This window comes from Pelecanus crispus, chromosome 3 (assembly GCF_030463565.1).
Source record: "Pelecanus crispus isolate bPelCri1 chromosome 3, bPelCri1.pri, whole genome shotgun sequence".
Taxonomy (NCBI): Eukaryota; Metazoa; Chordata; class Aves; order Pelecaniformes; family Pelecanidae; genus Pelecanus; species Pelecanus crispus.
This window is the reverse complement of record NC_134645.1, coordinates 112306222-112321923: the sequence shown is the minus strand read 5'-3', so window position 1 is coordinate 112321923 and position 15702 is coordinate 112306222. Positions and strand designations below refer to the sequence as shown.

The 15702-nt window shown below is 35.0% G+C and overlaps 1 protein-coding gene across 1 annotated transcript in view; it reads right to left on the bottom strand.

Annotated features, from left to right (window-relative positions):
- TRAPPC12 (trafficking protein particle complex subunit 12) overlaps positions 1 to 15702 on the bottom strand; it is a 53294-nt gene that overhangs the window by 28414 nt on the left and 9178 nt on the right. The window contains exons 3-4 of the mRNA XM_075707377.1: positions 10836 to 10949; positions 9840 to 9978 (exon numbers count right to left, since the gene is read on the bottom strand). Of these exons, the coding sequence (XP_075563492.1) occupies positions 9840 to 9978; positions 10836 to 10949 (253 nt within the window). The remainder of the gene's footprint in view (positions 1 to 9839; positions 9979 to 10835; positions 10950 to 15702) is intronic.

Genomic DNA, 15702 nt, shown 5'->3' with positions numbered 1-15702 from the left:
TGCTAATACATGAACCATGCACTTCCGCTGCACTCAACAGGATTTCTGAGGCAAAGGTAAAAAAAGGAAAAGTTTTGTTCATCAATAAAGCTTTGGAAAATCTGAGACATAAAACAAAAGGAATCTAAAGTTTTAGCAACATTTTTGGTTAATGACTGTGTTCTAGCATTTTCAACTCTGAACAAGTTTGTATCATTACATTCTCTTGTAAAATGCAGCAAAAGGTCAACTCAATAAATACTCCTACAGAAAATGTGAATTGGTAACAGAACAGCTCAACATACAGATAGACGGTTATTTAATGGAGCGCAGATGAAATGTCTCACGTTATCCATTTTTACAAAATTTATATAATGTTTTGTAAAACACTTTTTGGGATTGCATATTTTGTAAAGTATTGATCTTATATATTGCTGAATGAAGCCACACTATTATGAACCATGCGAGGGGAAGGAATAACCCATTGCAATCTACATCATCAGAAGTGGTGTCAGAGGATGTCAGAATGATGAATGCGACTCCAGGCCAACTTAGACTCCATAAGAATCTGATTTATTTCCTATCACAACTAAGACCTCTGTTGTAATAGGCATTCAGAACTATATTACCTCAAAATGTACTTTATTAATTTATTATTTCTCAACCACTTAGTATTTCCTTCATAGCATGTGACCAAAAAGCATTGAAGTGTGATCCTCAGTAGGTACGTCAAGTGTGATGACAGATCTCTCAAACAAAACCAGAAGGAAGCTGACCCACGGTGTAAGGGTAGTCAGTGTAATGACTTTTCAAACCAGAATTTATATTACTATATATATTATATTATACATATTATAATATATAGTATATATTTTATATATAGTATTATATATTATATTACTATTTCACACAGGAGGATCTAGCATCTGTTTCTTCTCTTTTTGAACCTCATGACGTTACTAGTATCCTGCAAGAAATTTTACTGTAAGCATCCAGCAAATCTATCCAGTGAATTTCTGTTACTTACTGCTTATTAAACAGGCTGCTAACTTTATTTAAAATCTCATATACACTGTTTCTGCCCTTTTCCTCAGTTTCCTTGTAATCCTTCTGAATTTTTTTTTTTTTTTTGAAAAAAGCACAAAACCGTATCATAGAATCATAGAAGTATGCTAACTGGGGAAAACAGAAGAGAAAAGAAATCAGCTTTTACCACTGGTAAGGCTGTCTTACCACTCCCTGTAAACAGTATTTTGTAATTTCAAGTCAGATCAGATGAGCAAATTGCTCATAAAAAACCTGCAGCACTTACCCAAGCCACTCATCCAAACATATTCCTTAAATACTCTGTTTATAAAGAAACTCTGACATTTTTGGTTAAGTACATTTTCCCAGATATGTTCCTGTCTCCAAGTAAGCTTCTTTTTAGTTAAATGATATGAGGTATGGATAATATATCTAATTCAGTTCCTTCATTAATAAACTGATTTTCTGGTTTAAGACAGAGACCATAAATTTACTTTAGGTTTGGTAAAGCTTTCAATGAACGCTGCTTATATTAAGTGCTAATACAATTCACATACACTTCTCAGGAAGAAATGCATGGCAGTAATATAAAATGCATGTGAAGAGATCTGTTCACCAAAATAATTCTGTAACTCCTGCTTAACAGTTGTGTAAAAACTGACACCCCTCCCCCAAGTTCTCTATTACTGTATTGTCTCCAGCATCCAAAATACGAATCTATAATTTTCTCAATCCAAGAAAATGGAACAATTATCTTTGAACTCATCTGAAACAAAAATGTCAATAGCCTGAGAGAAGCAATGGCAAGCTACTAAAAAGTCTTTTCACAGGGTGGATGGTTATGAACCTTTGTTCTCACAAGACTCAGGAAGGTGACCTGTGTGCATACCATAGTAGAAGAGAACATTGTGAGCATAATGGGTTTGAAACGCAGCCCAGCAGAGCTTCATGGGGTGGACGGGAGATGAAAAAGGCAAAGGCAAACCATAACATGACTTGTGAAACTTTGTCAAAGCCACATCAGTTCACTGATAAGAAGGTAAAAAGCAAAACATAAGAGAATCACAGAAAGTGCTGACTTGGAACACTTAACTGAGCTCACTAAGAATTTCAATCTAAACAACACGACGTGGATTTATTGTTCTATGACGTCACCATATCCTGTTGCATCAAAGGCTCGTCATTCAGCCTTTTTCTGCTGAAAGAACAACAGTGCGGAGGAGCCCATTCCTGTTGTTAAAAAATATGACAGAAAAAGAAACTGCACACAAATCTATAAAAACACAGCTTCCACTCTGTCTTGCAAGACACAGAAGTTGAGCCTTCTGATAAGTACTCTCTAACATTCTAATATGAGGAACGGCAACAAATGAAAAAGAGTTGAGACCTAAAAAAGGCGTGTCTGCGATTTTAGAAAACACTGTAATTTTCATTTTACATTGTCTAGGTTAACAAGAAAATAATTGGGAAGAGGTAAATGACATTTTTTGATGACTCTAGTAGATCGATAATAATAGTATTATGAAGGTCTGAAAGGCAGGTTGCAGAATTCAGAGTACAAAATTTAATTAAAAAGCAGATTAACAGCAGGGAAAAAAACCCTATAGTTGCCTCAATAAACACAGTTACACTGGGGAAAAAAACAAAACAAGAAAGTAAGATTGACTACATTAACACTAAGCTGTAACAGAAATACATGTGCTTGTTAGATTAAGAATGACATTATATTGTCTGAAAGGTTTCACCTACTTGCTTACTGTTAGGCCACATACTTAAGGCACACATGGTAACACATATTTCTTTGTAATAGGTTCCTATACAAGTGGGCATATATATTCCTGTGATATCCCACTAGGGATAAGAGAATTTATATAAAATAAAATGGACTGTGGCATGGGCTGCCTTTTGCAAAACTATTTGGAATCAAACCCATGTCCTCTATTATACTTCACTCAGTACTGAATTTAACAAGGCAACATGTCAAGGAAATATTTAAAACAAGCAGCATACTCTGTAATTAAAATGTTTACTTAACAGCACAGGAGAATAGATTTTGCTCTCTTCTTCATGCTTCGGATTTCTAAAGAAGTAATACCCTCTCACACAGCAAAACCACATCAACTAAGCCTAGATGATTTCAACAAAAGGCAATACCCTACAATTACTACTATGTACTGAAATTTTAAATAAGTCCTCTTCTAGCTTGATGTTTTACAGTTGACCTCTGTTGCTCCTCTTTAGGGGTTCAATGATAATTTTATCTATAAAAAATTCATAATGGAAAAATGGTTTAAGACAATTCTCTTCTTAGCTATCACTTAAATACAGTAGAGAATTTTTTTTCAAAGAATATGATTTTTGATTGTCACTTTGGCATGAATGAATCTCATTTTTATATATATTATCAGCACACAAAAGGCAAAACTAAAAGTGAAAAAAGGTCTGCTGAAAGGAAAACGGATACTCCAGACGCATGGGAAATGGAATAAATAGTAAGATCAGGTAGAATTTTCTAAGATCACAGGATTCAGTTTCTATGTCTTTATGAACAGCTGCACATTTTCATAATTTTCACAACATAAACATCACCTCATGCTAATGAAAGTCAAACTGCAGCCCTCATCTGCAGCCCTTTTTGGAGTAGAAAATCAAGGATTCCAATGGCTAGCCATTTTATCTTCATATTTTCTTGTTGCAAAATCAGTAACAAGAAATGCTTTCTGATCTGCCTTCTACAGCTTATTCAACAAATCCTAAATACCAAAAAGCAGCAATAGGGCAATTTATACTTTCAGCAAGTGATAAAGTGGGATCTTACAACAGTAAAAAAAAAAAAAACCAAACCAAAACAAAACAAAAAAAACCCCCCTTCCTTCAATGGGTAAAAGAGAAATAGAAAAAAATCACATTTCATAAAGATATTATGCTTTACACATACGTATACAGAGAACACACACGCTTTTACATATTTCTACAACAGTATATTTGTATAATTTATAAGGGGACTTTTAAGAGTGATGATGTAGTAACTTTGAATCCTAGTCTCACTGACTGTCAATTAAAAGTAGACTTAAAAATCCAGATTCAACAGATTAGTTACAAAGCTTTTGTTTATTACTTTCATTCCAGAGAGACTGAAGAAGAGATAGGAGCTTAAATGTTTGCAACCACTGAAAGAAAATGTTTTGAAAATTTTATCTAAAATTGAATATTTTCATATACATCACAATTTAAGTGCACATGACCTAAGAACACAGATATTCTGAATTAAGATCTGGTTTTGAAAGGTTTCAAAAATACTTTTTCAGTAATCTGGAGTTGTTATTTGCACTGAAGCAAGGAAAACATAAGAGAAAGACTGCAGAAAAACCCTGCAACAAGTGCCCTACAAAAAGGGATCACCATAAACCTTACCTACTGATAACTGTTGTAAGGCAGAATTTAAAAATGAGTTACTTGCCCACTTTTAAGAAAAACTGTATAAAGCTAGTACTGTCTACAATGAGACTACATAACCTTGGGAAAGAAAGCACACTTAAATATTTTAGCAGCACTCTACCCTCTTAAAAATATACATACATTTCTTAACTAAAATATCTGTATTATTTTAGAAAAATTTGCATTTGCAAGTCTGACTACCCTGAAAAGCCAACTGGAACCACAACAATTGAGTGGTATTTATTCAAGTCATATTAGCTGATTTCATAGGTAGAAGGTAGCTCTGAGGCAACAGAACAGATAGCAAATTTAAAGAGAGAGACGTACATAGTACTGCAAATAAAATAATTGGTAAACCAGTTCCTCTAGAGGCTTCAATACGCTTTTTACTGTCAACATGAGCTTGAATGAAGAACTCTTCCAAGCAACTGCCAAGACTGAAGCAGTCTGACATGGGACTGCAAGTTCAGGCACAGCAGTATTTGTAGTAACATATGAGAAAACCAATACCAGGTATAACAACGACTGGAGTCTTTTTTCTTCTGTTTTCCTGCAAAATTTATGAATGGATAGGAGCACTCTATATGATACAATTTCTTTAGTCTGTGCATTTCTTCTATTATCCCTGTTTTTACCTTGATCGGTCCTTTTTGCCTCCCTACCCACCACAATTATTTTTCTTTTTTCCCCACACCACTTCCCATTCTGGTACAGTTCTCCCGCTAACTGAAAGTTGATGAGCATTTAAAAAAAAAAAAAAAGGCAATTAATTTATAGCATCACCCAAAACCATGCTGAGAAAAGAAGAAAGGAAGCTTTAGCAAGGCTGCCTCCTACTAGCATAGACAAGTAGGAAAGAAGAGAAAAGAAGAAAGGAAGACAGTAAAGTCAAAACAGCCAAATGTCACTGTAGAGCCATCACTACGTTTACTGTGGAAGCATATAGGAGATAATTTCCCCAATCCATGCCTGTCCTTCCTTATGGTATACTCTGACATTCAGAAGCAGAACTAAGCTTCAGAGAGCAGGGAGACCTTGGAGCTGTACACAGTCCTCTGCACCACACACAGTCCAGATGTCTGTAAAACGCCTTCTGCAGGTATTAGAGAAAAATTCTGGATGCCTTTTCACAGTAAGCACAGTGTCTCCGCATCAACAGACATATGACAAGTTTCCTATTAAATCTTTTGCTATTTTATAAGCTTATGAAAAGTAATAATAATAATTTACTACATTTCACCTTAGACATCAGCACTGAAAACTCACTTACAACATGGGTCTGAATGACAGTTCTAGACCACGTATGATAGGATTCTTTTAGAGATCTGAATTTCAAAACTGAATAAAGGAAACAAATTAAGAGCACTGCTTGAGTAAATAAGGACATGTAAAAAATGAAATCTCACACAGCCAACTGTTCTTTGTACCAATTTTTTCATGTATTTCTGCTAAAACTTCTAACTACAGTGGATATTAGTAAAGTCAGAAAAGTAGTATAGACCTAGTGAAATATGATAAAACAATAGTTGAGTGATGTCTAGACTCACACTACTTTGAGTAGTAGTGTATATATATTTTTTCTTTTAAACTGTCACTATCCATCTGAAAGTATCGGCCTACTACAGCACACTAGTGTCTCCCTATGGTCGCAACACAGCCACACCTTAAAAAAAAAAAACCCAACTTGTGTTAGATGTAGTAACAGAGTTTATGGGAAGGTGTACAGTATGAAATCAGTTTCTAGAGCACATACAACGAAATTTTTAAGGATATGTTCCTTATTTACACACTTTCCACCAGGCAACAGAAGACTGATCTCATGTTAGAGGAATACAGATAATGTTGTAGCATGAAAAAGGAAAAGGAACAAACACACCCCTATACATACAAACCTCTGGTCAGGGGAATAAAAGACCTATTTTTACTTGCGCACAGGTTTTTTTTCCCTTTGTAATTCAAAATAAATTATTCTCAATTATTGTAGCTTTAGAACACTGCTTTTGGTAGCATTAACTTTTCTGTAACTTACTGGTCTATTTAGCAGAAACAAGACCAAACTACCTCATAAAAGAATGAAATAGTGTTTTAATGTTCCATTTTAATTGTTGGCTCTCACTCTTTCAGAAACACATATGCATTACCAATAGAAAGGATATCTCAGGTTAGCTGATCCATCATACAAGAGACTTTATGAAGTATCATGAAGAACACAGAAAGAAACGATATGAATAGAAGTGGCTCAGAGTGTGTAAATATAAAGACAAACCCCTAAAAAAAAACCCAAACAAACCTGAAATCCATTAGTCACGAGAACGATGACAAAAATTCAGCCTTATATACTCCACAGAGTACAATGGAGATGTGCAGGAAGCAACCTGGAACAGAGTTCCTGACCTAAGTGCCTACCTATTACAGACCAACAAAACTGTGTCTAAAATAGGACTTTCCAGCTTCTCTCCACAGATGATTTTAGAAGAAATAAATCCATAACTGAATAATTTCAAGATTTTACTAGAAAATGAGAATGGTTTGCTCTCTGCCCTGTATCAAACAGCAATGATCCAAGAGTGACTTAATTAATTTCACTGGCTGATACAAGGATCCCAGCAGATCCCACCCCCTGTGATGGTGCACACCTACAGGCAATGGAGATGACCGAAGAGACTGTAGAAACCAGGAAAGGAAGATTTCAGAAATATTAGGTCTTACGGCCACGATGAAGACAGCAGTAATGGATCCATGCACAGCATGGCTGCAAATGCCATACAAAATCTCAGGATGAAACAGAGATTAGCAGCATTGCCGAAAGCGAAAGAGCCTTGGGAGAGCTTCAGAGGAAAATTAAGAGGACCGTACTGGCCACGTTAAGTTAAATTAATGGCAAAGCCATCTTCCACCTCTCATACATTTACTTGAAATTTAAATTCTTTGAGATATATTTCTCAGAGATTAATGGATGAGGGACTATCCTCACTGCTGTAAGCAGCTCATGTGTATAAACTTTCCTTACTTCAAGCATAGAAAATAGAGAAAACTTTCTAATTTATTACATTTCTTATTATGAATATTTTGAATACAAAGAAATGATGCAAAATATTGTATGTATTACAATTAATGTGTAAGTTACTTATATCTATACTCTCATTTCTTAAATTGATTTTTAAGTGCTTACTCCATTTATAGACCATGAATCAAAATTAAAATATTGAAACAGAACTCTTCCTTTTATGCTTGTTACACCACAAAATGATATGTAAAATTACCAAACAGCAGTGGATTGTGGATTTGTACTAATATATTTCAACCAAAATATATGAATGATTGATATCTACTTTGTTATTTAAATTAGCTGATTAACGATGCATGTATACTAAATTTCTTTATCCATAATACAGCACTGCATAGTTTAATGCTAGCCAGAAGAGAATTGCTTGCTCTCTCCTACATCCCTGCAAACAGCATCTCTCTCTCTCTCTCCTCAAAACTACATACGGAAGGTTTGATAGCTGTTCCCACATCTTAATCATATTGTATTTATATGAGATATCTACAACCAGCAGGTCAGCTCCATCCAACCTTGATCTTATTTTCCTTACAGATAATCAGATTATGGTCCCGGTTGGTATGTTCAACTGTTAAAAATGAACTGAGGCATATAATCATGAAATAGAATATTTTCCTTATGCTCACATTTTTACCATAGATACCTTTGTAATTTGTCTGAAATAGCTGCAGTGGTTGAGTGGTTACTGCAAAGACAGTTTGGATCCAAAGTTCAGTCACAGGATGGTGCCTGCAACAGGTGGCAACACTGTCCAGAACTGTTGCTACCTGTACACTCTGTGGCACAAGGAGCAAAATGCTTCAAATATTGACATGACCTGCAAGGAATCTTTTCTTAGGCAAAAATAACTTATTTTTAATACTGAAAAAAAGATGTGGAAGCATACATACGGCCTGGGGAAGACTACTTCTCCTGTGCAGCACTGCATCATGTGCAAAGCTGCCAAAATATAACCAGATCCAAAGAGCTGTCTAACCTGATAACCAAAACCTCTCTCTCAAAAATAACAGTTCCTTCTCAGTGCATTGAATATATTCAAGGCAAAACATGCAATTTTTGCCTGTGATTGCCTGAAAGATGCTGAGTAAGGTCAGATGGACTTGTTCTAGGCAGTCCACATTGGCCTCGCTGGGCTACAACTGATCCTTTGCATCACTAAACAGATGAGACAATCTTCTGCAAAAGATCCTGAACTTTCTTAACACCAGCTTCCCTTCCTCAGCAACGTCAAAACCTCTGTATGTTTCTAGCCTTCCTCATTGAGACTACCAGCATCTTACATAAAATGGACTATATTTTTTCAGAGAGCGGCACTGCCTATTACAACTGTTACTTACAAGCGTTTTATTATACACTGTGGCTCAAATATGAAAGCCAAAGAACAGTAAGATCACTCAACAGTGCATTTGCATCAGAGAGTTATTTTTTTCTAAGTAGCAGATTTATAAAAAGAACATATTTCAAAATAGCTTGAACAGGAATGAAATTGCTTTTAAAAATAGCAATTTTTCAAATCCAGACTCCTGGAGAACTAGAATATCCTGGGTAGTGGAACTGTTTGGTTAACCCATAGCCTATTGGGAGCAGTGGAAAGTAGTGCATTTATAACTTGAGATAAACCACTTACAAAGAGTTGAGGCTGGTGGTGTCTGTCTTCCTCTTCAACAATGAGATATATAGTATATTACTGCTTTTTATTTAGTTTCAATTACTAAGCAAATAATACTACATTTAACCAGTTGTTTTTTTTTAATTAAGGAAAATTATCAAATTAGCTCTAATTTTTGTTTTAATTCCTAGAAACCAGGAAACCTAAGAAAATAATACCTGCATTAGCACATGGGCATGGACATGCGAGTGTTAAAAATAGCATATTGATAGTACCTGGATGAACTTAAGAGGAAAAACTCATAGATTTCCACAAACTCTCTCATCACTTTTCACAGCCTGTTTCTGGCTAAAATGTACTATTAAAGTTTGGGGGGTTTAAATTTCAATACCCTAGAACTAAACTACTTTATTATATTTACTTGTTAAAAACATTCCTCTTTCAAATCAATGCTGTATCAGCATCATGAAATCATGAAACACATTGCCTACCTATATTGTGATGGAATAGTTTTACCCCTTATTGTTACTCCTTATCACTACCTCCAGAAACACAAACAATACTTTAACATAGTACTTAATCATGTTCTTCGGGGGGGGGGGGGGGGGGGGAATAATCCAAAGTTCACCAATGCTTCAGAATTTAAAAGCCTGAATCCTTTATTTTATAATGACTGGTAAAAATGGCAAAAATAAAAAGCATTTTCTATATAAATTATCTTACCTTTTCGTCCAGGGTATACATGAGGGTAATATTCATAATAAAGATCAGGCTGGTCTAAATTTCCAAATGGTTCAAATTCCATTTCTGCATTTTGGAATAGATTCAGTTTTACCAGCAGTGCTAGTCTCACAAACCACAGCTAAAAATTAATACATATTAAAAAAAAGGAAGAGACAAGGACTGTTATTAGCTTCAATCACAAGCCACATCCAAATACAATTTCAGCTTTCTAAGTTTTTCTAATAAAGTTGAGTAAAGAGTTTCTATGTTACTTACTGGTAAGAATCAGGATTTATATTTACACACTCTTGCACAGAATACTTTTCATAAGATCATTAAAACAAAACACAGAGGACTGATGTTTTAATTATTTGTAAAGGTACTAAAATTTTGAAGATGAAGTTTAAAAACTAGCCTGCTTCAAAATTAGAACATCTCTCTTTAAACTGAATTAGCATGTAAGAATTATCGATCTGATTTTCAATTGTTTTTCCAATTTGATGCAATTCTTAAAATCTTTTATGATTTTGGTGTAACTCCATTAGCTTTATAGTTACTACAACCATGACTTGTTATCTGGTCACATTTTATTCAGTAAAACCCTTGTAATGGTTTACGAACCATTATTAATTTGGATTCTTATTTTCTTATCATCATGAAACATACTTCTAACATTTGAAATCTTACTACAAAGTTCACACTCTAGTGTCCACAAACTTTAGTACAGTAAGTCTTCCAAGACAGCAAAACACATTCCTTTTTACAAGTCTGATTACCTTTAAAAACACACAATCAAGATATTTCACTTTAGAAAAAAAAATTCTTTTAAATGAAGAACTACTTTATGTGAGCAAACAGAAAAAGTGACTTGCTACAATGCTTTAATGAGCTTAGGTTTTAGGTAACAATTAGGAAAAGAAGTTTGATCATGTTAAAAAAATACGCCACTGTGAATATTGTTGGAAAAAAGTGACAAGGCCATATCTTTAAACACACCTGTAAAGAATCTGTTGTATGGTTAGTAGGTAGTCCACTTTTTTTATAGCCTTGACCATGTGCAGTTAGAAGCCGCCCACACAAGTCAACTGCTGCCCTCCAGTTTTTACTGCTCTGGGAAGAAGAAAAGAGTAAGTAGCAAAATCATAAAGTCTCTAAAATGCACAGCTGCTTATTTTGCCTGAAGCAGCTACATGTACCCATCAGTAATAATGACAAGGTCAGGAGAGCTGGCCGGTGAGAAGCAGAATGTCATTTGTCGAAGCTGCACGTCTAATTAGGCAAAAAGTGAAATCAAGCATGAGAGAGAGTTAATAATACCAGATCACTAAAACAAAAGAATATACAACACCATATGGGATTCTAAACTTAAAACCTATATCATGTTTGCTAATATACCTCAATATACTGTAATATTCACAATTTTGTCTTCTCTTCAAAAGGAGAAAAAAACCTGCCAGCCATATTTCAATAGTCACATCCAAGTTACTCTACTGTTATAAAGTATTTAACACCTATTCTTACCTCACTGACTTCAGTATTTCAGATTATATCCCCTAGTGCAGTTTATTTAATGAAAACAGACTTTCCTAACATTGCCCAGGACACAGAATTCCTACCAGTTAAGAACAAAGGACAAGAAACAATACAATGCATAAAATTATAAATTCAGAATAACAATTGTTTCACCTATAAAATGTAAACATTTGAATTTCCATTGCATGTTTAACTTAAAAATATTTTTATATATATTTTCATTCATAAAACAAAGTCATTCGTAGTTAGACAAGTCAAACTGTCATATCACACTGTCATCTGCCTTGTATATGCTAATGCAGTCATGTAAATAGCTAACACTACCAAAAACTTAACACATAGACTAATGCTTCCCAGGTTTTAAGCTATCATATTTTTCTATCATACAGGAGAGTTCTTCAAGAGACATGTACCCAGCAGGTCATTTTAAAACAAATACATCTTGTTCCTGGAAGTAATCTTTTTTCAAATAGTTTCTTAAATACATAAAAAAAACTATAAATGTAATAGAAAACTGGCATGTTGTCTGGTGAAATGTAAAGGAATAGAATATATTTATATCAGTGCTTGCAACGTTCAGGTACTCACCTTGAATTGGTATTTTACTAAGTTCTCTACAATGTTTAGAGTTCAGAAAACATGTCTGTACAGCAAACAGTTACACAGGAAAAACTAGTAGTAACAGCTGAAAAGTTTTCATACTCTCTGGCCCCCATTTTGCAGCCATATAGTTCAAGGGGCCACTACAGAGATCACCGTGCACTGACCACCTCATCTCTCTCCCCTGAACTGTCAAATCCCAGATAAAAATTTGCATTCCACTGGAAAGGCAGAAGTCAGCTGACAGCAAGACCAGGAAGCAGGACAGCAGCTTCTGAGACATCTACACTCTTATGGAAGAGCAGGAATTGATAATGCATTTATAACATCCTTCAACATATATCTGTATCAACTTGGAAAAGCAGAAAGACACTGACATAGATTACCTGAAATTTATTCCTCTTATGCAGAGACAAATTAATTTCTTATTATCCTTAGAACAGAAGTGGACACAGACTCTAAATCTGTTCAACTTTTCTTCCTAAGTGAGAGTTAGGATCGAAAAATAATAATGGAATATTCATGACAAACTCAGGTGCTATGATTTTTAAAATTCTGTTTCAGGCATGGACAAAAAATATTTTATAGAACAAGACAGCCAGCAGAAGCAAGTCTGACAAGCATAGTAAAAACAGTCTTTGCTGGAAAATGAAAAATAATATTCATCATGATTTCAAAATTAGAGCTGCCTGTTGGTCATGGAGCATAATTCTCTGTGGAAGCTTAATAGAAGGCTGCTGGCAGTAAAACTTAATTTGAAATTAGTAGGACACATTATTGTCTCTGGCAAATTGTACCAGACTTACAGTTGCCAGCCCACCAGAAATCTTTATCCAGTTATTTCCAGCACTCCTCAAAACCTTGCAGGTCAGTCACTTTCACATTTCCTGTGGTCTACAGCCACACATTCCTTACAACCCAGGTCCCTTGCTCCTGAAAGTAATAGGGATGAATTTTGTTTCTAAGTCCTAAGTAGAGACTCAAAGCAAGTATAGATATTACAGCTTCAGATACAGCACAAAAAATACTGAAGAATATTCTTAAAGAATAAAATAATTATTCCATGATGATCAGGACATGGCCCTCCAGCAGCAATTGTGTGAAAAAATTATTTTCTCCTAGAGAAAATACCATCAACCAAATATTATTGCCAAACAGTTCACTAACATGATATCAGCCTGGCAGAAGATAACTTCTCTCCACAAATGACATGAGCAAATCTCCACCACCACCACCCCCCCCCCCCAAAGTATGGAGCTGTTGTTCTTTTAATGAAAGCTGCGAGTCTGTACGATTTCTGTGCTTTTTACACACTACTAGTCCAGATGCTTAACTTGTGAAGGGATTTTTAGGGTCCATATAAGATAACCAAAAATTAAAAAAAAGAAAAACAAAACAAAACATTTCAGTACTGACTGCTGTACACACACCAAAGCTAGGACAAGCAGATTAGCTACCCAATAGACAATGCGATTGCTTTATTCCTTGCAGAACTTCTCTCCTTTGCAAAATCAGAAGAGGTCCTGGGGGAGGTTTACATACCGATGGGGAAACTGCATAGTAAAACAGGTTTCAAATAAAAAGGATTTATTTTTTTCTTTTAAGACAGAAACAGCCCAGCCCAGGAAACAACCTAAAAACCATCGGAAATGGAGTAAAAAACATGAGTTTTCTGACAAATCCACATCTAAAGATCTGGTAACGCTTCTAGTCCATGTGGTCAAAGTTAAAAGTAACTGAGATACTCTGTACATCCCAATGCCTTCAATAAGCCCATTTTCTAAAAAGAGAGAGGAAGGAATGGGATGTAGGGTAGAAAAGAACTCTAGTGACTAAAATTAGAATGTTATTAGTTCAAATACAAGAATAGCACTGAAGTTGTTATATTTTTTAGATTCAGAAATGAAGACAACTTCCAATTGAGTAAAATGACCCAGTACAAGCCAAAACTGTAGTTTGTCTGGAAAAATATTTTTTACATTTCTTCCTTTTCTAATAAAGTACCGTAAGAATTTTAATTACCAGAGTTTTCACTATATCTGAAAGACTGTGTTTTCATTCTATATAAAGATATTCACTGATTTGGACTGAAAAAAATACTACCGAACAGCTGAATACCACTGTCTCACATGTATAAGTGTTCTGTGGAAGTCTCCTTGCGCAGGTCAATTTTGCTTGATCTTTTAGTTACGGTTGAACAAAGATCTTAGACACAATTGCAGAAGTGTTCGTATTTCGCCTTTGTATACAATACTGTATATTGTTTTCCTGAATGAAAGCAGTGAAGCTCAGGTGATGCAACAAATACAGCTAATAACGTAGAATTCTTCTGTCAAGCAAAGAGAGTCATGCAGACGGGATGTCTACAAAAAACATGTTCTATAAAAAAGGGAACTCACCTGATACACGAAGAGAATTTATTCAGTCTCTCAGGAAAACAATTTTGACTCAGAGGTAAGCCACTGAAATTTTATCCAATAAATTGATGCTTTCTAGCATAGAAATGCAACCTCCCCCACAAGCCCCCAATTACTGTTTGTGCTACTTGTGTCTCCCATCTTCTCTCAAAGCAGCTACCAAAATGTCAGAATTTGCTCACTGATTTAGAAATAAGGGAACACAGTGTCATCGTCCCCCCCCCGCCATTTTTAAGGGTAATTTCTAACTTATTAAAGTGAATATGTATGCCATACCACTGTATCCAAGTTTGTTATATTTGAAAATATATGTAAGAGCACAACATTGATCACGTGCCAAAGTAACAGTATATGAATTTTTTTTTAAATAGACTCAAAGGGAGTCATTAACTCTACATGTAACACCATTAAAGTGATTAAAATGTCCTCCTCCACTAGCTATGACATTCTTCTCCCCTGTAAATTACATTGGTAGAGCACTTTCACATCAGTTAAGAAAATGTAGTTAGTAACCCTTTCCTGGTCTAGTACCTTGAAGAAATGTTTGCACACTTAGAGCAAACTTTGTGTATTTATAGTGGCAAGATACAGTAGTTGTTTTTTAGGTATGACAACTACCAAAGACGTAATTTTCCTATGGCTGCAAATACATTACAACTCAAAATATCAGAAAGGTCTCTAGTAAGAAATACTGTGCTATTTGTTCAAATGAGGGTAAACAATTAACCTGAAACAGTGACTAACAGGAACTAACATAACTGCAGCTTGTACCGTGTATGTAGAATTTTTATTCGCTGCTGTAAAACAAAGCAATGGTGTGAAGACAAGCTCTTGCTTACATTTATTTGCTCTAGAGGTAAATGCATGTTCCTATACCAGATTAGTAAAACTTTTCAGAAAATGAAAACTCAGATTTTCTGTCTTCAGTTGAAAAATACAAACACTTAGCCTCTACAGATGTGTAACTCTATTCACAAGTTGTCACCTCAATGATAAACACATAGATTTATAGAATAACTTCAATGGACTGCTCCTGTACTCCAATCTCTCTTAGCCTCAAAGTTGAAAGCTAGTTCAGCTGCACAACTGCCCCACCATCACCCTACCAGTAAAGCATTCCCAATTCACTGTTACCCATTCCGTAGCAGAAATTTAAAATGTGAAAGTATGGTTGTTCAATAAACCAACTATCCATCTTTGGATTACTGATACAAATCTCACTCAAATCAACTAGAGATCAAATTCATGCTGAGCAAACAATTTTGTTAGCCGAGTCTAACAATCCAAGTTCAGTTCCTGGTGAACAACTATTT